Source organism: Myxocyprinus asiaticus, chromosome 42 (assembly GCF_019703515.2).
Source record: "Myxocyprinus asiaticus isolate MX2 ecotype Aquarium Trade chromosome 42, UBuf_Myxa_2, whole genome shotgun sequence".
NCBI lineage: Eukaryota > Metazoa > Chordata > Actinopteri > Cypriniformes > Catostomidae > Myxocyprinus > Myxocyprinus asiaticus.
In genome coordinates, this window is record NC_059385.1 from 20,200,001 (window position 1) to 20,227,351 (window position 27,351).

Consider the following 27,351-nt stretch of genomic DNA (forward strand, 5'->3'; position numbering starts at 1 on the left):
TGATGTCTCTGAAAGACCAAAGATTATATCAGTTTGTCTCTGTACTGAAACTCAAATCATGAAAAACAGAGAAAAGAGGTGATGATTGATATTTTGCAAATGCTGTGCATGGTCTTGACCTCAGGACAGAGGCAGAGGACTGTTACAGAAAAGTAATGAGGTTCTCTTTAACATATATGGTACTTAAAGGAATAGTTCACTCCCATCTTTTACTCACCCTCATGCCATCTTAGATATGTATGACTTTCTTTCTTCTAATAAAAACAAACAGATTATTTTGAGAATAATATCTCAGCTCTGTAGGTCCATACTATGCAAGTGAATGGGTACCAAAATTGCAAAGCTCCAAAAGCACATAAAGGCAGCATAAATGTAATCCATACTACTCCAGTGGTTAAATCTATATCTTCAGAAGCGATATGATAGGTGTGGGTGAGAGACAGATCAAAGTTTTAGTCCTTTTTTACTATAAATCTTCACTTCCACTTTCACTTTCATTTTTCCATTCTTCTTCTTGTGTTTTTGGCAATTCACATTATTTGTGCATATTACCACCTAGTGGGTAGGGAAGAGAATTTATAGTAAAAAAAAAAAATAAATTAATATTTATCTTTTTCTCACCACACCTATCATATCACTTCTGAAGACATTGATTCAAACACTGGAGTCTTATGGATTACCTTTATGCTACCTTTATGTGCTTTTTGGAGCTTAAAAAAAGTGGTGCCCATTAATTTGCATTGTGAGCACCTACAGAGCTAAAATATCATTCTTAAAATCTTCGTTTGTGTTCAGCAGAAGAAAGTAAGTCATACACATCTGGAATAGCAAGAGGGTAAATAATGAGATAATTTTCTTTTTTGGGGGGTGAACTATTCCTTTAAGAATAAAATATTGATAAATCACCCAAAAATGAAAATTCTGTCATTATTTACTCACTCTAATGTTGCTCCAAACCTGTGTGACTTTCTTTCTTCTGTGGAACACAAAAGCTACATTTTTAAAAAGACTTCACAGGGTTTATTTTCCACATAATGAAAGTAAAAAGTGATTCCAGTCTATCTTGAAAAAGGACAAACACCATAAAACCACAGTAAAAGGATTTAACTCATGCACTATATTCTAGGAGTCTTGGTTCTTGTGTCATGCCGTTTGGTCATGAGATGCAATGACCTTTGTTGTGACCTTTGATGTTTTCAACATAGCTGCCATGTATTTTAGCGCTTTATCAATTATTTGATTTTATTTCATTTGATAGTGAATAACGTCTTAAATTTCATTCGGTTCTTATCACAAAGTCATTGTATGGCTTCAGAAGACTTGAAATTTAATTCATGATTCGCAAGGGCATAGATTTAACTTGAACGTTGGGGGGGTTGCAGCATGAAGCATTTACATGTTTCCATTGATCATGGTATAAATATGAGAGGATTGTACTTGCTTGTTTTGATTATTGGGGACCAGGAATCTATGCCCCTGATGATTCGTATTGATCACATATACTTTGGTTTTATGTTACTTTTTGTCCTCTTTAGAGCTAGACAAACCAGCCACAATTAACTGTCATTATATATTTTTTTAATGTACCTTTTGTGTTCCATAGAAGAAAGAAAGTCATATGGGTTTGGAACGGCATGAGGGTAAATTATCGCAGGATTTTCATTTTGGGGTAAACTATTCCTTTAATAAGCAAAAATTGAGTTAAGAATACTGAACTTCATAGCTGTTAAATTCAGGAAGTGACTCTGTGTGGTACAGAAGCCACAGACCAATTAAGCGGGCCAGCGGCTACTGTAAGATACTGTGCGCCAAAACGGCACACTGCAGTGTGTCAAGTTTAACAATAGAAATTGCTCTCTAAATAGGTCCTACTAGTGGCAGAGAGATGTATAACACATATGTATAAAGAGAGGTGTCAGTACTTCCCTCCTGTCCATGCAATACCAAATCACATTTCTTAAGGTGTCGTGTTATGTGCTGCTGCTGTATATCCTTGAACTGCACAAGAAAACAATGTTATGATCTATTTTCTCTTAATCTGACCATAATAAAGCCAAATCTAACCTGATCTCTCTCTACAAGACCAGATTTCAATCAAACAATTATATAATGACAAAATATGTAGTTACTGCGTTTTGCCTTTGTGGGGCAGTATAGTTCTGTGTACATTTTCATTGTTTGATTTAAACTGTGTTGGGGATGTTCAAAAAAAAGAAAAAAAAAAAAGAAAGAAAGTGTACTTCTCTAAATATGGCGAAGAGTTGTTGTCATGGTGACTGTTGCTATGGAGACAGTGCTGCCTAGGTCAGCACCAGTGAAATATGTGGTGTGATTTGTCACTATGCGATCACACCAAGAGCCCTGCTTAACCTCACACAACTTTCGCTCCCTACTTCTCAGTAAAAGATAGTGAGTCTGTGAATCCAGAAACATACTGTAAATGCTTTTATTCACATTGCTGTATTTACAAGCAAGGGACAAATCATACAGTTCAACAAGGACACAAAGGCATTTGTTTGCATAAGGGCATTTTGCATGTCAGGTTAAAGAAAGTAAATAGAAATACTGAAACAAGAGAACCCCAAGGGATGTCAATGAGATTGTGATGTATTTTATTATATATAAATAGACTTTATTGTTTCTTCCCAATAAACATCGGGTTGGTGGGAAAAGAGCTGTAGAATTTCCTGATCAGATGGGGACCAGAGTGATCATCTCCTCTTTGTCACTTCTAAATTTGGGAATGCTTAATTTCCCTACCCTAAACCAAACAGATAAAAGGCACACAGCAGTTTTTACTCATGCTCTAAATGGTCAAGTATGCTGCTAGGAACTCAGATTTGGACTGACACCTTTCAGGAAAGTAACTTGAAGGACAGAAAATAATATGGCTGTCAATAAATACTGATTGCTACCTCTAGTGGCTTTCTCAAGCAGAATGGTGTTGCCCTGGTGACAGGCAAGCAATATGTCCATCTAAATACAGTTCACATGTCCCAAGTGACCTATAATCCTACTGTTTTCTCTCCTTTCTCGCTCTCTTTTTCTTTTGTTCCTCCTATACCTCATCTCCATGTCTCTTATCATCAATAGTTTGGGACAGCTTTAGAAAGAGAGAGAGAGAATACCATTTTGATTTCCATAATGAAATAATTAAACTTTTGCCAAACATTTCACCACAAACAGTAAATGCTTAAAACACTGCACTGTATTCATCATATAAGAAACAGCATAAAAGATTACAAGAGTTTTCAATTTTTATTGTTTTATATTATTAAAACTTCAAGAATTGCAATGAACAAGGCCAAAAACTGAATAGCAGTTTAAAAGTAATTGTTAACTCTTATACAAAAAAGATCTAAGAGTTCTGTAACAGTTTAAGGATGGGCAAGGAGGAGGCAGGAACCGACTGAACAGTAAACAAAGTTTTAATATCAAACTTAACTTAAAACAAATACAGACACACATGCAATGTGGCTGCGTGCGTCTCTCTCTCTCTCGAATTGGCGCCTCCGTCTTCCCTTTTTCTTGCTTTCCCGCTGATCAGCTGATTCAGCGCCAGCCGTGCAGCATCACGGCCCGGCCACACCCTCCTCCTTGTTACATTCCTCCCCCACCCGATTCAGGCCAGGGTGCCACCAGACTGACCTACTTCCCCTCCACATCTCTAAAGGGGAGACACTGCCCTTCCGGCCGTTCCATCAGCCAGTGGTCCACCCCGCCTCCTGGAAACCTGGGGGAGAGACGAGGGGAGGCATGGGAAGAGGGAAAGGGCAGGCGGGAGACACAGAGAGAGAGAGAGGAGAGACAGAGAGAAAAACTTGCTCGCCAGTTCCCAGACACGCTGTCGCCCAGTCCTCAACCGCTCCTCCGCCCTCTGTCGGACAACAGCTCACTCCTCCCCCAGCAGACAGCAGCGAGCCCGCTGACCCCAGGCAGATGGCCGCGGCTGCTCCCCTGGCAGATGGCAGCGGTAAGGACTCTGTGACAGTACATCCCTCCTCCCTCCCAGGTTTTGGCACCACTGTAACAGTTTAAGGATGGGCAAGGGGGCCTGGGTAGCTCAGCGAGTAAAGACGCTGACTACCACACCTGGAGTCATGAGTTCGAATCCAGGGCGTGGTGAGTAATTCCAGCCAGGTCTCCTAAGCAAGCAAATTGGCCCGGTTGCTAGGGAGGGTATAGTCACATGGGGTAACCTCCTTGTGATCACTATAATGTGGTTCGCTCTCGGTGGGGCACGTGGTGAGTTGTGCGTGGATGCCGCGGAGAATGGTGTGAAGCCTCTACACGCACTATGTCTCTGCGGTAACGCGCTCAACACGCCACGTGAAAAGTTGGGCAGATTGGCGGTCTCAGATGTGGAGGCAATTAAGATTTGTCCTCCACCACCTGGATCGAGGTGGGTCACAAGCCACCATGAGGATGTAGAGCGCATTGGGAATTGGACATTCCAAACTGGGGCGAAAAAAGGGAGAAAAAAAAAAGGATGGGCAAGGAGGAGGCAGGAACCGGCTGAACAGTAAACATAAAGTTTTAATGTCAAACTTAACTACTAAACAAACACAGACACACATGCAACGCAGCCACATGCGTCTTTCTCTCTCTCTCGAACTGGCGCCTCCCACTGATCAGCTGATTCAGTGCCAGCCGTGCACCATCACGACCCGGCCATGCCCTCCTCCTCATCACAAGTTCAATATTATTATTATCATGGTTGTTAATTCTTCCTGTTTGTGTCAAGATAATGTTCTAGTACTGATAATTTGCTAGCATCTGAAAACAAGTAGATTCGTAAGTTTATATATATATACATACAGTATATAATGTAGTATACCGTGTTTTGCACCAAAATATTTTTCGCTGTCCCCTTCATTTTCAGTCAAATTTTGGCATGTCACTTTGGCTGACATACTGATGTGATTTCTCTTTGTCATACAGTTGTGCTCAAAAGTTTGCATTCCCTGGCAGAAATTGTGAAATTTTGCCATTGATTTTGAAAATATGACTGATCATGCAAAAAAACTGTCTTTTATTTAAGGATTGTGATCATATGAAGCAATTTTTCATCACATAGTTGTTTGGCTCCTTTTTAAATCATAATGTTAACAGAAATCACCCAAATGGCCCTGATCAAAAGTTTACATACCCTTGAATGTTTGACCTTGTTACAGACACACAAGGTGACACACACAGGTTTAAATGGCAATTAAAGGTTAATTTCCCACACCTGTGGCTTGTTAAATTGCAATTAGTGCCTGTGTATAAATAGTAAATGAGTTTGTTAGCTCTCACATGGATGCATTGAGCAGGCTAGATACTGAGCCATGGGGAGCAGAAAAGAACTGTCAAAAGACCTGCGTAACAAGGTAATGGAACTTTATATAGATGGAAAAGGATATAAAAAGATATCCAAAGCCTTGAAAATGCCAGTCAGTACTGTTCAATCACTTATTAAGAAGTGGAAAATAGAAAGAAAAACCCACAGGTAACCTCAGGAGAAATACAGGCTGCTCTGGAAAAAGACAGTGTGGTTGTTTCAAGGAGCACAATACGATGATACTTGAACAAAAATTAGCTGCATGGTAGAGTTGCCAAAAAGAGGCCTTTACTGTGCCAATGCTACAAAAAAGCCCGGTTACAATATGCCCGACAACACCCTAACATGCCTCACAGCTTCTGGCACACTGTAATTTGGAGCGACGAGACCAAAATAGAGCTTTATGGTCACAACCATAAGCGCTATGTTTGGAGAGGGGTCAAGAAGGCCTATAGTGAAAAGAATACCATCCCCACTGTGAAGCATGGTGGTGGCTCACTGATGTTTTGGGGGTTGTGAGCTTTAAAGGCACGGGAATCTTGTGAAAATTGATGGCAAGGTGAATGCAGCATGTTATCAGAAAATACTGGCAGACAATTTGCATTCTTCTGCACAAAAGCTGCACATGGGACGCCATGGCCATCACAGTCTCCTGATCTTAATATCATCGAGCCACTCTGGGGAGATCTCAAACGTGCAGCTCATGCAAGACGACCAAAGAATTAGCATCACCTTGAGGCATTTTGCCAAGACGAATGGGCAGCTATACCACCTGCAAGAATTTGGGGCCTCATAGACAACTATTACAAAAGACTGCACACTGTCATTGATGCTAAAGGGGGCAATACACAGTATTAAGAACTAAGGGTATGCAGACTTTTGAACAGGGGTCATTTCATTTTTTTCATTGTTGCCATGTTTTGTTTTATGATTATGCCATTCTGTTATAAACTACAGTTGAATATGAATCCCGTAAGAAATAAAAGAAATGTGTTTTGCCTGCTCACTCATGTTTTCTTTAAAAATGGTACATATATTACCAATTCTCCAAGGGTATGCAAACTTTTGAGCACAACTGTATTTCCTGTCTTAAAACAGCATATTTTATGATTTTATAAAATCTACTTGGCAAAGGCAGTTAATTTGGTGGGCAGCAGAAAATAATATTAATCTCTTTTTCACTGTATATATAGTACTGTGCAAATGTTTTAGGCACTTGTGAAAAATGTTGCATAGTGAGGATGTCTTGAAAAATAATGACATAAATAGTTTTCATTTCTCACTTAATGTCATACAAAGTCCAGTAAACATAAAAAAACTAAATCAATATTCGGTGTGACCACATTTAAAACAGCACCAATTCTCTTAGGTACACCTGGACACAGTTTTTCTTGGTTGTTGGCAGATAGGATGTTCCAAGCTTCTTGGAGAATTCGCCACAGTTCTTCTATCTATTTAGGCTGTCTCAATTGCTTCTGTCTCTTCATGTAATCTCAGACTGACATGATGTTCAGTGGGGGGCTTTGTGAGGCCATGACATCTGTTGCAGGGCTCCCTGTTCTTCTATTCTGATCTTTTCAATTTGCAAAAGTAATGTTTGGGAGTCTAACATTTATATTTCCTATTGACACACTAAAGATGAAGATATAAATAACCATCTTAAGACAAATACTTTTGTGAAACATCTTATGTGCCTAAGACTTTTGCACAGTACTGTATATATACCACATACCTGTAAAATAAAATATTTTGAGGTAAAGTCAATGCCTGGCTCATAAGATTGTGCTCATCAGATCACAGCTTTCTTGTCAGCATGTTTTAACTATGTAAAATTATAATTAACTCCATTTAAACATGATAATAATGTCTGTGCAGTTCATGTCTTCCTGAAACCATAAATCCAAAATGAATGTGAGTGAGACTCTTTCCAGTGCAGTTCAGTTTTCCCAGTAGTCCGGAAGTATGACTTCTCTCTCTCCTCTATTGTAGTGTCTATTTAGAAGTCTTTTAGATATATATATATATATATATATATATATATATATATATATATATATATATATATATAAAAAAATCCTTCACTTAGCCATGCAAAGTCATGCTCAATGTGGTTACAAGTGACTGACATACAGTCTTGCATGGGTTAAACCCTCAAGTAATGATTAACAAGTGATCAATAATCCCCTCAAGGACAGAGATCCTGGCAGTTGTAGAATGTTGTAATCCATCAGTCAGCTCATGGTAAATCACTGCTCGACTCCTGTCAGCACACAGAAAACATAGTTAATCATCAACCCAGAGGATGAAACCAATCTGGTTTCATAGAATCACATTACTTGTTTGTGTGTTTTTTTCTAGCAGGGCAATCAGAAAACGAATTCTAAAATAGATCTGTTTTAATGCTGTTTTTCATTTACAGTATACACATGCATACATACAGTTGCCCCATTAAGTATTTTGACAAGTGGACCAAGTGGCATCTGCAAAAAAATAAATAAATAAAGGTTACCAACCCTGCTAAAAAATCCAGTTTAACCAGCATGCAGTTCCCATGCTGGTCTAAGCAGGTTAATGCTGGTTAGTGCTGGTTTGGTGCAGTCTAGCTGGTGGTAATTTTGCAATTACCTTTAACCAACCCAATGTGATTCTTAGTGGATTAAGTCAGTTCTCCTCAAGTTCATACAGGTGCCCTAGCAGATTAACCACAGGGGTAGTTTGTCACATTAACTATGGACATTTTTCACAGTTTGACAACCTGAAGGTGTCCAAATACTTTGGCCTTAAAGAGCTTATATTATGCTAATTTACAGGTTCGTTATTTTATTTTGGGGGTCTACTAGAATAGGTTTACATGCTTTAATGTTCAAAACACACATTATTTTTCTCATACTGTACAATTCTGTTAAACCTATTTTCATCATGTGGCTCAAACGCTCTGATTTAGGTCCTCTCTCTTTAAAGCCCCCCTTTCCTAAAAGCCCAGTCTGCTCTGATTGGTCAGCTGGCCTAGTCTGTTGTGACTGGTCAACCGTGTAGAGCATGTGTCGGAAATGTAACGCCCCTTACCATAACTGAGTTTCAAGCTTCCTGAGCAGCTGTAAACACTACTGTATACTACTATGGTAAAAATGGTGTCTGTTTTTGCTCTACCAGTTATAGCCCAAGTCCGATAATGAATGAAATAATGAAAGTTTGGAAGAACAAGCTGATCGACCCGAACCACCTTCGCAAGCACGACTTGAGCAGGAAGTTTCACAGTGGTAAGTTTTAATTTTATAGCTTTCTTACAAGGACACTGTTGATTATTGTGAACCTAACAAAGCTTCAAGTAAAAGACACATAGTGCATCTAAATTAGTCATGTTTTGCTGGAATGGGTGTAGCCGAACGTTTTCGCCCGAGCTATGAACGGAGAACAGAGGCTTTCTCCCGGTTGGACATTACCGGGTGTATAAGTGAGTTAGTGAGCAAGTTAGCCGTGGACTACCGTGGATAGCAGCCGTAACATTACAGCTTGTAATTATATAATTATAAGACTCCGGAGATCGACCATATTGTTACACAGTTTTAGATAAAAGCTGGCCCGCAGACATAAAATTACCATTGTAAAAATAAATCCATCTCAACAATTTGTACTATCTATTCATGATAGTAAGAATGACAAACAATCTGCATAATTCTACACAGTTGAAGGTAAAAATGAGCCCACAACTGATTAGCAAAACTATTTCAACACAATAACATTAGCTAGCAGGTTAGCAGAGGCCTACAGCTGTGCACTGGGTGTACACCATAGTTACAACACAAAACTCTGCATTTGAACTCTCGGTAGCAGATAAATCCACAAATAAGCAAGCATACTTACAGGTTGTGATGCTGAAGCGCCAGATTGTCCCAACAAAGTGGGAACTGCACCATCTTTCAGCGGTAACCGACTTGAAAATCTGGCATTGGTTGTGGTTGTACTGCTAAATAATTAAAATACATTTTAACCACTGATTCTTCAATTCGTCTGCCTTTGCCTTTGCGAAAGCAAAAGGTTTTGCTTTCGCAGTGAAGAAAACAGCGTCTTCTCGACATGGCGACAACACTAACCCAACTCATCCTGGCCTCTGCTATAACTACGTTTGTTTGAGGACGGGACAAAGAAGCCGTTAGGCAGACATTATGCAAATATTTTATATAGTGACATAGATACTTTACGGAAGAAATGGCTGGACTATCCAGCCGTTTCTTGTAGTTCTTGAGCAGTGTTGTCTGTGGGAGAGAATAACTCCCTTTTGCATGGACTTTGTTCTTTGTAACTTTGCAGACCTTTTACATGCACAAACAGCTATATTACACACTAAAGGAAATGTAAAATCCAAAAAAGCATAATAGTATCTATTGTTTTTTCATTTAAACCTAATAAACTTCTATTTCATTTGTTTGATATGCTTGTTCTATCTCACTTTACAATAAATGTCACTTTTTTATATTTTGTTTTCTAATGCAATTACATTCAAACATCTTTGTGGCTTAAACATCCAAATAATTTTTGGGGGCAACTGTATATGCATATTGTGTCAACACATACAAGACTAAATACATTGGCATCCCAAAGAGATGTTATTACCTGTAATGTTGAAGACCTTGATGCACTGGTCTCAGTCAGTGCAGCACTTCCTGGGATACTTGACACAATAAACCCTGCCCCGTTAGGAAGTGGCTGCCGTACCACCACCTTTCCCTTTCTGGTCTCTGCCAGAAACAGACTGTACCAATAGGCATCACTTGATATGAGCGTAGAGTCAGCAATAGTGGAGTTTCTCTGGCTAACGATGCTGTTCCTACCATGTGGAGCCGCATTCAATTGTTTCGGTTCTTGACATTTAAGCACTATGATGACCAGAATAGTGATGAGCAGCAAAAACAACACTGAACCCAAACCAATGAGCAAATACAGGTTTAGATCAGTGAATAAGTCGTATTCAATAGGCACCTCTGTGGTTTCTGTAAACTGCGTCACCACTTGCTCCACCATGGAGATTTTGATGGTCATCGTGGCGGAGCGAGGAGGTTCTCCATTGTCTCTGGCCGTGATGACCAGCCGTTGATGTCTGGGATCCCTATAGTTGAACATGCGTGTGGTTCGTATCTCACCATTGTACTGGTCAAGGCTAAACAGCGTAGTGTCTGTGATCTGCAGAAACTGATATGTTATGCGGGAGTTCTGCATAGAGTCAGCATCCAACGCAATAACCTTGGTGACCAGGGATCCTTTATCAGTTGATCTCGGGATTATTTCCTCAATAACAGAGCCTTGCAGACACCATGGAGACACTATGAGTGGGGTGTTGTCATTTTGGTCCAGAATGATGATGTGCACAGTCACATTACTGCTAAGAGGAGGAACCCCAGAGTCTCTAGCTTCAATATGAAATAGAAACTCCTTCTCCCTCTCGAAGTCAAAAGTGCGTAAAGCGTAGAGGTTGCCATTCTCTGGATTGATGGAAAAAAGCATGGACATTGACGTGTTGGCAATCTCCTTTTCAATTATAAAATATACCAGATACTGATTTTCATGCAGGTCTGGGTCGTGAGCGGTGGGAGAGGCTAATAGAGCCCCAGGCTCATTGTTTTCCATCAAATGAATGGTATAAAGGGCCTGGGGGAACACTGGTGCGTTATCGTTGACATCCTGAATTACAATACTGATAGTTTCATTATCAGTCAGAGGTGGAGTTCCTCTGTCAGTTACATGAAGTGTGATGTCATAATGGGAGGTCTTCTCACGGTCCAGTGTCTCTGTAACTGTTAATGCAAAAAAGTCTTCTGATGACTTGTTCAATGCAAAAGGTAAAAATTCCGCATTGTAGACTGAGAGAACAACTTTACCATTATCTCCAGAGTCCCTGTCACTCACACTGATGACAGCTATCACTGTTCCTATGGGGTCACTTTCTTTGATTGAACTTTGAAAAGATTTTACTGTAATTTCAGGATAGTTGTCGTTCAGATCTGTGATGAACACTAATATTTTACACTGACCAGACAGGGGATTTACCGCATTGTCTTTGGCTTCAACATACATCTCAAAGCTTTTAACCTCTTCGAAATCAATCACATCTTTAACTGTTATTGCTCCACTGCTGGGATCCAGAGAGAACTTCTCCTGTGTTTTCTCAGATGTGTACAAAGTGAAAGAGTATGTGATTTCTGCGTTTGTTCCCTCGTCCAAATCTGTTGCATTCAGCTGCATAATTAGCGTCCCAGCCGGCGCGTTTTCGATCAAATCAACGGAGTAAACTTGTCGATCTAACTGAGGGGCGTTGTCGTTGGTGTCCAACACTTGGATGATAATGCTAGCTGTACCTGACTGTGCAGGTATGCCGCCGTCCACGGCGGTGAGCGTTAGCGTATGTAGTGCTTGTTTTTCTCGGTCTAAACTAGCTTTTAGCACCAAGTCAACGTATTTGGTTCCATCACTTCCAGACTGAATTTCAATCGTAAACTCGTCACTCTCGCTCAGATAGTAAGTCTCGATAGAGTTCTCTCCGACATCAGCATCCACTGCATTCGTTAAAGAAAACCGCTCCCCTGGTGTTGCGGATTCCGATATATCGAGCGGTATTCTTTCCCGCCTGAATTGAGGCGCGTTGTCATTTATGTCCATAATTTCCAATTCGATATTAAAGATGCGTATTGGACTCTCGATTATCACATCCATCTTAAGAAAACAGAACGATGAGGTCTTGGCGGGGCATAAATTCTCCCTGTCGATTTTCTCGGCGATAAACAGTTCTCCGGTGTCTTTATTTATTTCTAAATATTTTTTGCTGTGAATGTAATCCAGCTTTACCTTTCGTTCCGAGAGGCTGTGCGCATCAAGGCCCAAATCGCCAGCTATATTTGCGACCACGGAGCCCACTGGAATTTCTTCGGGGATGGAGTATCGTGTCACGGCTGAGGCGACACTCCACATCGCCGGGAGGAACACAAAACAGAGGTGCCATCTTCTCGGAAGCACGCCTGATTGCGGCTCCATTGCAGAGCGCACAGGGAACGTCAATGCAATGGCTCACGTTCTAACGAAAGATGTAGGACGAAGGAGCACATTTACTGACATTTCCGAAACTAATTGAGTTTATGGAGTATTTGGGTTTTTAAAAATATCCAGGAGAGCTCCCCATGGAGCCGTGCCGTGGATTCCATTAATAAACACCCCCAGAAGCTCAGGATAGCTGTGCTAAATCAGTGCTCCTCTCACTGGCTCTATCCATCAGCATTATGATAGCAAAAGCATGACTGGTCTGCCTGCACCTCCTCTCCTGTTTTCGCCTCTTAAACGTGATTTGCAGTATTGCAGCGACATCGTGTGAATGTTAAAGATTTCATAAAAAATATACTTTTATGAATAAAAAAAGTCATTAATGGAAGAATGTTCTCTCTGCGCTACATTTGAAGACTTTAGCCTATTGTTTATTGTGAAATACCGAAACTCCTTATTACTGTTAAAAACAACCAATGTTTAAGATTAATGCATTTCAGTTGTATTAATTGTATACATTTCCATCAGATTTAATTGAGAAATCTACATTATTATAAATTAAGCATAAATGCAAAATATTTCAGTTCATATGCTTAATTCATAATAGGCTTGTGTACATTTTATTAAAAATTATCCAGTTCAGTTTGATGGAAATTTGTCATAGGCTACAAGTAGGGGCGCAACTGCACATTTACTGAGGGGTATGCAAGATCATTGTTAGATATAGACATAATATATTCTGTACTGTACAAACTATACAGTGGCAAGAAAAAGTATGTGAACCCTTTGGAATTAGTTGGTTTCCTGCATTAATTCGTCATAAAATGTAATCTGATCTTCATCAAAGTCACAAGTATAGACAAACACAATGTGCTTCAGCTAACAACACACAAACAATTATAATCTTTCATGTCTTTACTGAACACATCCCATTAAACATTCACAGTGCTGTGGAAAAAGTAAGTGAACTTTGTAAGTGACTACCTTGTTGATGTTACCTGGATGATCCGCAACTGTTTTTTAGTTTTGTGATAGTTGTTCATGAGTCCTTGTTTGTCCTGAGCAGTTTAACTGCCCACTGTTCTTCAGAAAAATTCTCCAGGTCCTGCACATCCTTTGGTTTTCCAGCATCTTCTGCATATTTGACCCCTTTCCAACAGTGACTGTATGATTTTGGGATCCATCTTTTCACACTGGGGACACTTGATGGACTCATACACAACTATTGCAAAGGGTGAAAGCATTCACTGATGCTCAAGAAGGCAACATGATGCATCAAGAGACGGGGGGTGTAAACTTTTCACTTTTTCCACTGCACTGTGAATGTTAAATGGGATGTGTTCAATAAAGACATGAAAGATTATAATTGTTTGTGTGTTGTTATCTTAAGCACATTGTGTTTGTCTATACTTGTGATGAAATGAAATTTTATGACCAGTTAATGCAGAAAACCAATTAATTCCAAAGGGTTCACATACTTTTTCTTGCCACTGTATATTCTATCCCCTAACGCTAACCCTCACAGAAAATGTTCTGCATTTTTACATTACAAATCCTTCATTTAGTATGTTTTTTTAAGCACTTTGCTTTATGAGGACGCTTGAGTGTTGGTTTATAGCATAATTGTATGTGTATAATATAGAATAGGCCTAGTGAATAGTCTTCGTAAACTATATACAGGTGCATCTCAATAAATTAGAATGTCGTGGAAAAGTTCATTTATTTCAGTAATTCAACTCAAATTGTGAAACTTGTGTATTAAATAAATTCAATGCACACAGACTGAAGTAGTTTAAGTCTTTGGTTCTTTTAATTGTGATGATTTTGGCTCACATTTAACAAAAACCCACCAATTCACTATCTCAAAAAATTAGAATATGGTGACATGCCAATCAGCTAATCAACTCAAAACACCTGCAAAGGTTTCCTGAGTCTTCAAAATGGTCTCTTAGTTTGGTTCACTAGGCTACACAATCATGGGGAAGACTGCTGATCTGACAGTTGTCCAGAAGACAATCATTGACACCCTTCACAAGGAGGGTAAGCCACAAACATTCATTGCCAAAGAAGCTGGCTGTTCACAGAGTGCTGTATCCAAGCATGTTAACAGAAAGTTGAGTGGAAGGAAAAAGTGTGGAAGAAAAAGATGCACAACCAACCGAGAGAACCGCAGCCTTATGAGGATTGTCAAGCAAAATCGATTCAAGAATTTGGGTGAACTTCACAAGGAATGGACTGAGGCTGGGGTCAAGGCATCAAGAGCCACCACACACAGACGTGTCAAGGAATTTGGCTACAGTTGTCATATTCCTCTTGTTAAGCCACTCCTGAACCACAGACAACGTCAGAGGCGTCTTACCTGGGCTAAGGAGAAGAAGAACTGGACTGTTGCCCAGTGGTCCAAAGTCCTCTTTTCAGATGAGAGCAAGTTTTGTATTTCATTTGGAAACCAAGGTCCTAGAGTCTGGAGGAAGGGTGGAGAAGCTCATAGCTCAAGTTGCTTGAAGTCCAGTGTTAAGTTTCCACAGTCTGTGATGATTTGGGGTGCAATGTCATCTGCTGGTGTTGGTCCATTGTGTTCTTTGAAAACCAAAGTCACTGCACCCGTTTACCAAGAAATTTTGGAGCACGTCATGCTTCCTTCTGCTGACCAGCTTTTTAAAGATGCTGATTTCATTTTCCAGCAGGATTTGGCACCTGCCCACACTGCCAAAAGCACCAAAAGTTGATTAAATGACCATGGTGTTGGTGTGCTTGACTGGCCAGCAAACTCACCAGACCTGAACCCCATAGAGAATCTATGGGGTATTGTCAAGAGGACAATGAGAAACAAGAGACCAAAAAATGCAGATGAGCTGAAGGCCACTGTCAAAGAAACCTGGGCTTCCATACCACCTCAGCAGTGCCACAAACTGATCACCTCCATGCCACGCCGAATTGAGGCAGTAATTAAAGCAAAAGGAGCCCCTACCAAGTATTGAGTACATATACAGTAAATGAACATACTTTCCAGAAGGCCAACAATTCACTAAAAATGTTTTTTTTATTGGTCTTATGATGTATTCTAATTTTTTGAGATAGTGAATTGGTGGGTTTTTGTTAAATGTGAGCCAAAATCATCACAATTAAAAGAACCAAAGACTTAAACTGCTTCAGTCTGTGTGCATTGAATTTATTTAATACACGAGTTTCACAATTTGAGTTGAATTACTGAAATAAATGAACTTTTCCACGACATTCTAATTTATTGAGATGCACCTGTATACCTGAACACACACACAAAATACAAATAATAAATAAAATAAAAAATCCATAGACAACTTATATGGCCTTTGGAGTCATTCCAGCTATATTTGAAAATAGTCATGTGATGGTGACAAAAATATTTGCACCTATAACGGAAGCATAAAAGTTTTTCTTTTTGTATAAACACTTTTCAAACTGCTTCAAAGTGTAACAACTATACAATTCAGAACACAATTTAAATAACACAAAGTAGTAGTAAAAGTGCATAAAGTATATCTTCAAAAATAAATCAAGAATTGCAATTAAATGTGTTGTCAATTTCTTGTTTCTTTCTTTCATGCAATCACCAATTTTTTGGAAAGAAGATTTTCAAAGAATGATTTTGGCACAATGGCCAAAATCCATCTCCCATACCATGTCTTTACTTTACCCAAATACACTTTGATAAACCTATAATAATGATTTATATTTTAGAGCTGTCAGGACAGATTTCGTGGGAAATTGCATACATGCATCATTTGCCCGTGTGTGTTCACGTCATATCCGTACACAGAGAAAATAAGCTCTGGCTACTGTAGTGCGTGTATGGTGTGGGAGTAGCGTGAAGCTGAAAGTTTGTTGTCACAACGAATGAGAAAAATTGACCATGGATCATTCAAAACGACAAATCTCTGGGGAATCACTGGTTGTTAAAACAAAGAAACTCCAAACAGATCAGAGTCTACAAGCAAAAAGGGAAAGTGACAGAGTTGGTAATAAAACCCAAATCAACACTGGCATGAATTTTCAAAGGTGTCGACAACTGAAAGGATTTAAAAGTGACCCAGAGATGGCTTTTTCATACTCAACAGTAAGATATTTTATTGATATGGTTTATGTGTAGTTAAACCATATCAACGTGTGTGTGTGTGTGTGTGTGTAGTGAAATACAATAATTATACTGTAATCAGTGCAGAACTTTTCACTTGCTAACACACGTGTGTATTTTCCTTTATAACGGCAATGATTTATATAAATAAATCCTTTAGTCATAGGCTTGCCAAGGACATGTGATTCTTGAAATGACCACTGTTTGGTAACAATGACAATCTATAAATTAGTTACCACCGTGTTCTATTTGGCCAGAATATCCTGCAGTTATAAAAACTTTAGAACGTTTGACCTTCTCAGACTAGCAATTATTATGTCTAATGTTAACGAACGTTGCCTAACTTTTGTAACGTAATTTATTTCAAAACATCAATGTTTCAAGTAAGTCAAAACAACAGCATAAGATATGGCACTTACCTGCTCAGATGACACGTTTTTGGATATCCGTCTTTTCCTTTCTTTCGTTATTTATTTGTCCATTCACTCTGATAAGATGTCCTGTGTCCATGTGTACAGCGGTGCCTCGAACCACATTCATTAGCGCAGAGGAGCAGAGCCGAAGCACGCCTTACGTCATTACCAAAATAATGTTCTTCCGCAAGACACATGCAGTTTTATGTTTTAAACGCTAGAGGGCCAAAAGTTACGTAGTGTATCTTTAAAGATAGACTGAAATATGTAAGTGCAGTGTAATGAGTGTAGTGTATTTACTGAAAGTTTTTACTAAATCCAGCATCTATAAATAACATTATTTGGCTGAAAATGTTAAAATTACAAATAGTAGTGATAGAATATATGGTATCACTCTTTAAACTGCCTCAAACAGTTGGGCGTCATCCAACAAAAAGCGAGTTCAGCACCATGGACAGAGACATATCCTGAATTAGTTCCGCAAATACGCCAAGCAAACTAAGTATTCTTACAAAGAAATACCAGACCCATTAAATGATTTCTAATAATGTTCTTTATGAATAAACCATTTTGTAGATGAAGTAAACAAGTGGGATATAAAAATTTAAGATATCGCTTATTCTTGCCAATATGGGTATTTACAATTAAAGCAACCACCTGTTAAATAATTGAAGAATATTTCCGAAGGTATACAAAAAGTGTAATCAAAGTACATCAGAGTCCTATTTTTGTTGTGACATTTTTGAAAGCAAATCATACAGCATGTACAATTAAACAACAAACATACACAACATAATGAAACTTATACAGAAAGTAGCATACAGGTGAAAAATACAGGTGAAGAATTCATTTGAAAAAATCATTGGTTATTACTGAATCTTCTTGGCAGTTATTGTTTGGCATTCGCTTTTTCTTTTTTCCAAAAGTTGAGAATGAGTTGGACACTTCAAGGTCCCCATTATTTGCCAGTTTGAGTGTACAGAGTGTTGATGGTGTTCCGGGAATGTAAACATTATGTTGATAGTCTGGTGAAGGTTGAACTGAATCCTGTTGGTTGTATTGCGTCCATGAGCGATTTGAAAAGCCCCCAACCTTAGGCAAAGTCCTATAATCTGTTTTAAAGGTCAAAGAGAAAACCAAATAAATGGTAATAGTCATGAATCAATAGTTCAGTCTTCAGACACACAGCCTTGAAATGCATCATTTATATGGGAGACTGGGACTGGTTGTCACACGAAGAAGATGTCGCAAGGGCTATATCTCCGTAACTATAAGGTTTTGAGTCAAAAGTCCATTTGCACAAATGCTTGTTATCTGCAGTATACTCTAATAAATAAATAAATAAAAATTTTACAGAGAAAATACAGTTTAATTTAACATTCATTCCCCATTTTTTCAATAAAAGTGTGAAATTCCCCTAAAATACATTTATTCACACCAAATTTACATTTTCCCTGTTACTTAACTGATTATATGTTTTACTGACAAAAACAGGCATTCTTTTTTAAATGAAGGTAAACCATGTTTTTTACATGTGAAAATGTAATTTTAACCTGAGATGTCTTTTAAAATATGTCTGTAAAACCAAGATTTCTTCCAGTGTAAAAACATTTATTTTACAGAGAAAATACAGCATAATTTAACATTAATTTCAAATTTTTTAATGTGTTAAATTCCCATAAAAATACATTTATTCACACCAAATTAAAATTTTCAGCAAATATTGCTCATTGTAAAAGAATAAAAAATTTACTTATGAAAATATGTTTTGAACTTTACTTGATGCTTCATTTGCAACACAAGATATTGAGTTTGTGCTGTACTCATAATCATGAAGAAACTCAAGTAATTTTGAGTGTCAAAATTAATCTGGAGTTTAGTATTTAAATTTAGTTTTTTCTGCTCATTCAGTTTACTTCATTAAAATGAAAGCAAACAAACACTTACTGTAGAAATTTAACGTAAGTTTATTAATCAATTTTTGTTGGGATTTCTATAACTGTAAAAAAATTTCCTTAATTTAACAGAAAAAGAATGTAAAAATACTACAGTAAAAAAAACGTTAACTAGCCAACAGGTAACACCTTAACATTTACAGTAAAAAAAAAACTGTAATATATTTAATAAGACAATACATGTAATTTTACAGTAAACTATTGTAAAAAAGTACCATATAATGCACTGTAAATACTAATAGTAATCTCAGATTATATCTAAAAAAAATAGTTTACTCAAGTTTTTACTATTCTTACTAGTTTTAATTAAGTTACTGTTGCTCTCTAAATTCTAAAGTTGCCAATAATGAAAACATTTAAGTGCTCCTAATTAAACATTTCTTGAAATGTCACATTTTGGAATCATAACTCAAATACATAAGTTCTTTAAACTTTGGCTTTGAGTACTACTAATTCAAAATTTCCAAGTACAAAATTGTGGCTGTGTGGAATACCCATAAACCCTTGCGCTTGAATAAATTATGTTTGTTTGGTCAAAACAAGGGAACTTATGTAGTAAAATAATAGTGTTTTATTTGAAAATGTATTTAGTTTTAATTCTTATGACTACTGTTGTTGTTTTGTTGTAGCTGGTTGATAATTGAGATTTTTGTGAAGTCACCATGAGTTTGATTAGTGTTACCTCTGGTGAACTTGGAGCCTGTTAAATTTAAGCCATTCGTCTTTACTCAGTTGTACTTTATAAATGTGCAGATTTATGTGCATTATGAAGTACTGAATATAGTCCAGTGTGCCATATGGCTAATCTTGAGTCTAGTCATAATTTCTCTTATACTGTATAAGACATGTTATAACCCAATTCATATAATTAGATCAAAACAACAATACTTTAATCATAGATTAGTTAAACTTGCTTGTAACTAGTTAACATCACTTAAAAATTAAGTTCAGTTTACCTGAAGCAAATAAGTATGTTTACTTAGAAAAAGCATACAAACCGACTGCCTTGAAAAATCTAAGTAAGGTCAACTAATTAGATTTTACAGTGTGGTAAACATTTATATTATGTCTAATAAGAGATTACATGTACTTTTACAGTAAACTATTGTTAAAATCACGGTGAAAAACTATATTTGGGCATTCCCAGAGGTCCCTGCATGAGCCATCACATTTCATATTTTATGTGAATGGATGTTTCTTCTAATTTCTTTATATCAGTTATGTACAATGGGGGTGTTCTATGCTATATTTTATGTAGTTTAGTTAATGTTTATTGCATTATTTTAGTGTCACGTGTGTTACCAGGATGGTGTTTTGTGTTTGTGTGAGTGACACTGTGCACTGTTTATACATGTGTATTAATTTAATTATTGCTCCTGGAAAGGTCACTCTTGATGAACTTTTAATCATTATGTGGCCTTATGTAGTTACAGTGTTTAACAATACAGATAAAATATATAAATCAAATAAAGTGAAATACAGATATTTGCAATTCCAGAAGGCTCATATATTAAGTTTTTAACATTTAATAATATAAACGGTAGTGAACTGTACATTTACAGTATTTTACAGTGGATTTTAGTTCCTAGTATGCTTTGTATTAGACTCGATGGGGAGAGTAAATGTTAAAATTAAGAGCAATTTTATGTATTTTTGTGCAAGGTGAATAAAGGGGGAGATTTGAAAGTATTTAATGTTCTGTTATGTTGAGATTTAGAAGAGTTTCTGTAATATTCCATTTTTGGGGGTTACCACAGTGGTGAAGAGTTGAGCTTGAGCTTAAAAGCTCCTGAAATGTAAAGTGTCTGTTTTACAATAATAAGTCTAAATGAGTTTAAAATGGAGTAAACCTACTTGAACTCTTATGGTTAAACAACTGAAATGTATTTGTTGGTGAGGCACAATAATTACAGTGAAAATATGTTGTTGTTTTTTAATAAACAGACTAACAATGTTATTTGTATTTACAGTCAAAACACCCCCAGAATCTCAGGATAGCTAAATCAGTTTTTTTTTATTAATGTTTATTTTTCTAAATGAACAAAACAAATAATTTCATTTTATAGTTGAAACATGTTCTTTCAAATTACATTTAAACATGTAATTTCAACTTACAGTGTCAACACGATATTTGAAATTACTATTTAAACATGTTATTTTAGTTTATGGTTCAAACACCTCTTTCATTTGACATGTTAATTCACTTCACGGTCTAAAACTGTTATTTCAGTTTGTGGTAAACGTTTGGCACCCTGTGCTGCCATGCATTTACTGTTATTTTACTTTTTTTTTTTTTTTTTTTTTCTTCAGTGTAGTGGTTTTGTTTTATTGGTTTCAAACACCTAGTTCATAGGTGTCTGAAAACCTCCAAACTAAAATACCAATATTGTCCTATTTTTCGAATTAAGGGAACACAATTAATACACACTGGAATATTAAGATATAAGATAGGATATACACTGGGATATTAAGACAGGTCACCTATAGGCCTATAGATTTTAACTGATTTTAACCATTTTAACCAAATGGGACATAGGTATTTTTCATTAATGTCAGATTAGGGCAGGTTGTCACATGTGTTTTAAATGTTGCCATTTTATATAATTTATTCATAATAAAATTTGTTGTGCAAACAATAGTTTGATCAATTGCCAACTTACCCCATATAGTGTACCAACATTCCCCACAGGGCATTTTGTCAACAGCATACATGTTCAATAGCTTATGTTGTACCCAAGATTTACTAATATGTGGCTAAAATACACCCTGTGAAATGTTAACTTGTATTTTTGGGCATAACAAAAATCATGTTCTTACCATGCATGTGATTCCCCCAAGTCCAGTACTGTGGAACAGATGTGTAAGCATAGTTGTCTGAGTCCTGCATCAGACTACACTGCAGTGTCCTGCCTGTGTTTAATGAAGTATGGCTAGGAAAAAACAACATATAACATCAAATACTTGTATGTGATGGAGGGGGAGGGAGGACAGAAAGACAGAGGAAGAATCATCCTTATAATCACCTTTTATATGTATAATTGAGCTGGTTCTTGGCCAGGGTATGATCCTTGTTGCCTTGTTTGAGCTACAACAGACACAAAAAAGAATAACTGAAATATGAACTCCATTTCGCTTGCACATGTGGAAAACATGATTGTACTAAACATAATTGATTGTAAGAATAGTGGAAAGACCTCAAAATACTCCAAAGGCAGAAAACAGTAAGGCACTAAGTGACTTTACTAATTCATCACCTTGTTTGTGATTTGGAGCAAAGGAGAAAATGCATTTATTTGTTTTATGGTTTATTAATAAGCTGTGCATTAAGGATTTTAAGGTCTAGTTCACCACAAAAGAATTAAATATGTATGCCAGTGCAGCTCAAAGGTAAAATGGCACAATGAAACAAACAATTTTGTTCGCAAATTAGATCATTACATCATCCCACGAGTTAGTGGAACACCTTTTGCATTTATTTTGGTGCTGTTCTGTATTAATATTTACTTCAAGATTATAAAATAAAAATGTTTATTCATATTATTTACTATAGTTTATTTTATTAGTTTATTTTAACATAAACTATCATTTATATTTCTAATATTTTATTACAAACCAGCATCGTTGTTGAAAGCTCACTTTAATCTTTAGTCACCATCTAGTGGGCAAAGTCTTGTAAAGTTGCATATATTTTTATCTTTGCAGATGTCAACCCGATCTCATTGAAAGTTGTACATAATTTACGACTTAGTTATTTCGTATGATCTTGCACGATTTTGTCGGCATATACTTGTAGGACTTTATCACGTGCAAAATCCCGGATGTCTAATGCGGAAGTAAGAGCGAGGTCCTAGCACCAGGTGTTAAGAACATGCTTATTAATATTATGCCCTTACCCAAACCTCTTATCTAAACTTTTACCAATCAGTAGAGTGTGTAAACATGATAGGAAGCTGTTGTGTGTGACAGAAGCAAGTAATTGTAATGTATTAGATGGAAACGATGTCTAGCGACCTCATTGGCTGTAGTGAAAGATGTAGGGATTCAAACGAGTGCAGTCGCAGGATATCATACGAATTAGCCAAATTTGGAAAAGTCGTATGAATCCTGACGATTTCGCTGAGTGTGTTGGCGGACACGAAAAATAGGGGAGGGGAGAGGAGAGTGGGGCACAGACTAATGCAGGGCTAGTTAACACACACGGTTTAAAAGTTTCCACACACACTGATAAGATGAAATTTTAATTGTCAACTTGTGTATATCAACACTTTGTAGAAAATAAATTGCAGCCAAAAAAACAAAAACAAAAAAAAACCTTTGGAAGATATTGCCAAAAGTTCACTTTACATCATTTTGTCATCAATCCTTGCATTATTTAATTAAATTAAAAATTAATTATTTAGGCCAATGCTGTGGGGGGGGGGGGGGGGGGTATTTTCAGCTGTCATATGATCATGTTACAATGTGCCCCTCACCTGTTAGCCTTTGGGCACATTGTAACGTTTCACTTTCTTTCTATCCAGGTAGATGGCGAAAAAACTATACGCTGTATTCATGAAACAAGACCACATATTCGTACCAGACATGTGTAAAATTAATGTGAATAAAGAAAAATACCTTGAACCCCAAGCAGCCTACATTTACACAAACTAAAGGAAACCAAAAAGTGTTAGTTTGTGGCCCGCTCTCCCCTACAACTTGTCTGCGCATAGATCAGTAGTTTAATTGTCCTACCTCGTTTGGAGAAGTCGTCTCGTTTTTTGCGCCGTGACTGTGGCTAGCTGGGCTCCAGGTCAAAGTCTTGTTTTCGACTTCCTTGCTGTTGTTTCGAAATGCTGTTCCCGTCGGGCTGCATGGCTTGAGGAACATGAAGTCACTTTTAGATGACTCTGGAGTTAAGCACATTTTATAGCAGTAGTTCTGACCGATTGGGTTGCTCCCGTTAACTTCCACGCAGTGTGTGGATCTTTTAGATCCTGGTGATAAGTGCGTGTTCAAGTTAGACTTTAAAATGACGTCCCTGGCAGAGGCCTTAGAACGGAATCCACAGCATGAGTTGAAAGACGAGTAATCACGAACGGAATTTCTGTCCCTGTATCCCTTTATTGTAGCTAGGACGATAATAGCCACGAGAAACGCGAATGAAACTGCGCCCAGAGACACTATTAAATACAGCGTAAGGTTTGACCGGTACTGGGGGCTAGGTGCGAGGTCGCCGAAATCCGGCAAGGATTCCGGCACGTTGTCAACAACTGATAAAATGATGGAAGCCGTGGCCGAAAGGGGCGGCTGACCGTTGTCCTTGACCAAAACGACCAGCCTCTGCCTCGTGGGGTCGTTGTCCATCAGCCGGCGAATTGTTCTGATCTCTCCGGTGTACAGGGCAACACTGAACAAACTCAGATCTGTAGCTTGCAGGACTTCATAAATGAGACGCGAATTCTGCCCGGCATCTGCGTCCATGGCAGTGATTTTAGCCACTAGGTATCCAACATCGGCATATCTGGGCACAGCTATAACTGATGCGGCTGAATCATTCTCGGGCACCGGAGATACAACGACTGGCGGGTTGTCATTCTGGTCCAAAACAAACACATTTACTGTTACGTTCGTGCGCAGAGGGGGAAAACCGGCATCTTCGGCTTGAACCACGATCTGAAAGTTTCTGAGCTGCTCGTGGTCGAAAGAGCGCAATGCGTAAATGTTGCCATTGTCTGAATTGATGGACACATATGTGGATACGGGCATCCCATGGATGACATTTTCCAGTATAGAGTATGACAAGTATGAATTCTGATCCACATCTGCATCTTGTGCTGTGATGGTGTAGATTGAGGCACCGGGGGCGTTGTTTTCGGTCAGGTAGACTGTGTAGGACGGCTGTTTGAATCGTGGCGCATTGTCATTGATATCAGATACTTGCACCAAGATAGTTTTCCTGGTGAAAAGAGGCGGGGATCCCATATCACGGGCGGTGAGAGTAATGTTATATTCAGATATTGTTTCCCTGTCTAGAAAATCACAGGTAACCAATGTGTAATAGTTTTTAAAAGAGGAATGTAGCTGAAAGGGAACATGATGAGGAATTTCACAGTCAACGTTTCCATTTTCCCCAGCATCCTGATCCATAACGCTAATAACTGCTATAACGGTGCCAGGGGGCGCATCTTCTTGGACAGGTGTGGACACTGAGGTAAGTATCACCTCAGGAAGATTGTCGTTGACGTCTATGATATTGACCATAACTTTGCAGTGCACCGCCACGGCAGACGGTCCCTTGTCCTTAGCTTGTACATATATCTCATGCATTCTTGCCTTTTCATAATCTACGAGTCCTTTCACTTTGATTTCTCCCGTGAGAGGATCCACGCTGAACAGCTCACGCACTCTAATTGGAGCGTGCCCACTGAAAGAGTATGTGATCTCTCCATTGGGTCCTTCATCGAGATCAGTGGCATTTAGTTTTATTACCACTGTGCCGCGCGGTGCGTTTTCAGTCAGCCTCACTTTATAGAAGTTCTGGTCGAACACTGGCGCGTTGTCATTTGCGTCCAGAACCGTTACGTTGATTTGAGCAGTCCCTGACCTCTCCGGCGAGCCCCCATCCACAGCTGTGAGAACCATCAGGTGCGTCTTCTGCTGCTCCCGGTCTAACGGACTCTCGAGAATCAGCTCGGCGAATTTACTGCCGTCGCTGCGCGTCTGAACGTCAAGGATAAAGTGTTCGTTTACGCTCAGCAGATACGAGCGGAGAGAGTTGTCACCGACGTCCAGGTCCTGCGCGCTTTCCAGCGGGAAGCGTGATCCAGCCACGGCCGATTCCGAGATATCCAGGTTAAATTCACTCCACGGAAAAACGGGAGCGTTGTCATTGACATCCAGTATTTCAACCTCTACCCTGTACAGTTCTAACGGATTTTCGATAACAACCTGAAGATGAAATGAACAGTATGGATTTTGTTCGCACAAATCTTCTCGATCAATTCTCTCGTTCACAAACAAGACGCCGTTTTCTAAATTGACCTCTAAATATTGCTTTTTGGCACTAGACACTATTCTAAATCTGCGAATGGAGAGTTTGTTGGTGTCTAGTCCCACATCCTCCGCAATATTTCCAACAAAAGCCCCATGCTCCAGTTCCTCTGGGATCGTGTAACGAATCTGTGCCAAAACCACATCTACCACAGATGCAATGAATGCCAGGCAGGTCACCTGCCATGTCCATATCCACAGCTCCATTGAAATATAAGCTTCTTCTTAATGTGCCTCAAATGAACGGCGACCAAATTCTCATAATTTTATTATGAAGCTATAAAACGGTAAACAAAAGTTGTAAAAGTCCACCCAAACGCATAATATCATTTGGAGAGAGAATGAGCTCGCTTATGACAGTGAAGTGGTAAGTCCTTGAACCTCTTACTTTAACGTCAGTGCGCGCGCCTTTGGCAAAAGGCAAGTGCGCAAGAGAGAGCAAGTGTGCGTGTGTTTGGGTGAGGGAGAAAGAGGGGGTGGAGGTGGGATGGGAGCTGTGTATTGGCTTTAAATGCTCATTTTCAACTCCAAACACAGTTCCAAAAGTATTTAAATACTAAAAAAAAAAAAAAAAAAAAAAAAAAAAAAAGAAACATACTTTGCAACATACTATGCATACAAAAATAAATAAATAAATAAGAAAAACGAAATGAGAAAGTCGGTACAAAATAGGCTACTCTTAAATACTACTCGACACTAAGACATAGACAACGAGTTTTAAAGGTGTTTTAAAATAGCCTAACTTTTGGGGGTTATTCCTTTGGGGTTTAATCTTATCCTTTACTCATTCCACTCCTCCGGCCTGCCTTTATAACAAGTAAAGAAATTCCGTGTTTTAAATAAGCACCAAACACAATCTCTCTGTGGAGTGAAACCGCAGCAGATGGTATGATCTTGCAAGGGCTCGTACTCTTTTTAATTAATGTAGTGGGGATTAAAGGGCCGCGGGTCCAGATCATTAGCGAACAGTGGTTTTAAAAGGTTTTGTGAGGCATAATCCCGCCGCTCGCGATTGGTTGAGCATCAGAATATACGGTTCCCATGATATTCTCTTGCTTTCCATTACCTTAAGTGCATACTAAATGGCATAGAGCCGAGTCGGAAATAAAGCAACTTAAATCGACCCAACGAACAAACACATTTACTCTCGTTAATGGCAAAAAAAAGAGGACACTTATGTTGCGCATGAATGTGGCGTTGAGTAAACAGCTTTGATTTCTGTTTATTTTCGTTTAGGGCAGTTAAGGCTGAAAACTAAATGAGACGAGAGTGCATTGTAATTATAAAGCATAATTACTATTGTTGTAATTTGTGGTAAAGTGCTGAGCTGTATCAGAGTCTGCTCACCCTCAAAATGTTTAGTTATATGATAGGCTACACCTGTATAAAGGGATAAGATATGGGACGAAATGCAATAATTTTAGGATGTCGCATGGACGTTCAGACATTCGATTCACACTAATTAAAAGCTCATTGTCCTTCAATCTCTGA

At 38.3% G+C, this 27,351-nt stretch overlaps 2 protein-coding genes across 2 annotated transcripts; both read right to left on the minus strand.

The window, feature by feature from the left end:
* Window positions 1-7,404: 7,404 nt before the first annotated feature.
* Window positions 7,405-13,039, minus strand: LOC127433013 (protocadherin alpha-C2-like). Its single transcript, XM_051684617.1, has 2 exons — window positions 9,935-13,039; window positions 7,405-7,580 (listed from the first exon to the last, which is right to left on the minus strand). The coding sequence occupies exons 1-2, from the start codon at window positions 12,344-12,346 to the stop codon at window positions 7,557-7,559; spliced, it is 2,436 nt and encodes an 811-aa protein (XP_051540577.1). The 5' UTR covers window positions 12,347-13,039; the 3' UTR covers window positions 7,405-7,556.
* A 4,380-nt stretch (window positions 13,040-17,419) lies between these two features.
* LOC127433009 (protocadherin-10-like) lies at window positions 17,420-26,206 on the minus strand. Its single transcript, XM_051684594.1, has 4 exons — window positions 23,563-26,206; window positions 21,855-21,916; window positions 21,649-21,761; window positions 17,420-17,988 (listed from the first exon to the last, which is right to left on the minus strand). The coding sequence occupies exons 1-4, from the start codon at window positions 26,065-26,067 to the stop codon at window positions 17,723-17,725; spliced, it is 2,946 nt and encodes a 981-aa protein (XP_051540554.1). The 5' UTR covers window positions 26,068-26,206; the 3' UTR covers window positions 17,420-17,722.
* Window positions 26,207-27,351: the final 1,145 nt, after the last annotated feature.

Excerpts from the sequence above, each read along its gene's own strand:
- LOC127433013 (XM_051684617.1), bottom strand. The coding sequence starts at position 12,346 with ATGGAGCCGCAATCAGGCGTGCTTCCGAGAAGATGGCACCTCTGTTTT. Across the intron at positions 7,581-9,934 it reads CAAGGTCTTCAACATTACAG|GAGTCGAGCAGTGATTTACC; the intron begins GTAATAACATCT and ends GTGTGCTGACAG.
- LOC127433009 (XM_051684594.1), bottom strand. The coding sequence starts at position 26,067 with ATGGAGCTGTGGATATGGACATGGCAGGTGACCTGCCTGGCATTCATT. Across the intron at positions 21,917-23,562 it reads AGACGACTTCTCCAAACGAG|CTCAAACAAGGCAACAAGGA; the intron begins GTAGGACAATTA and ends TGTCTGTTGTAG. Across the intron at positions 21,762-21,854 it reads CTCAATTATACATATAAAAG|CCATACTTCATTAAACACAG; the intron begins GTGATTATAAGG and ends GTTTTTTCCTAG.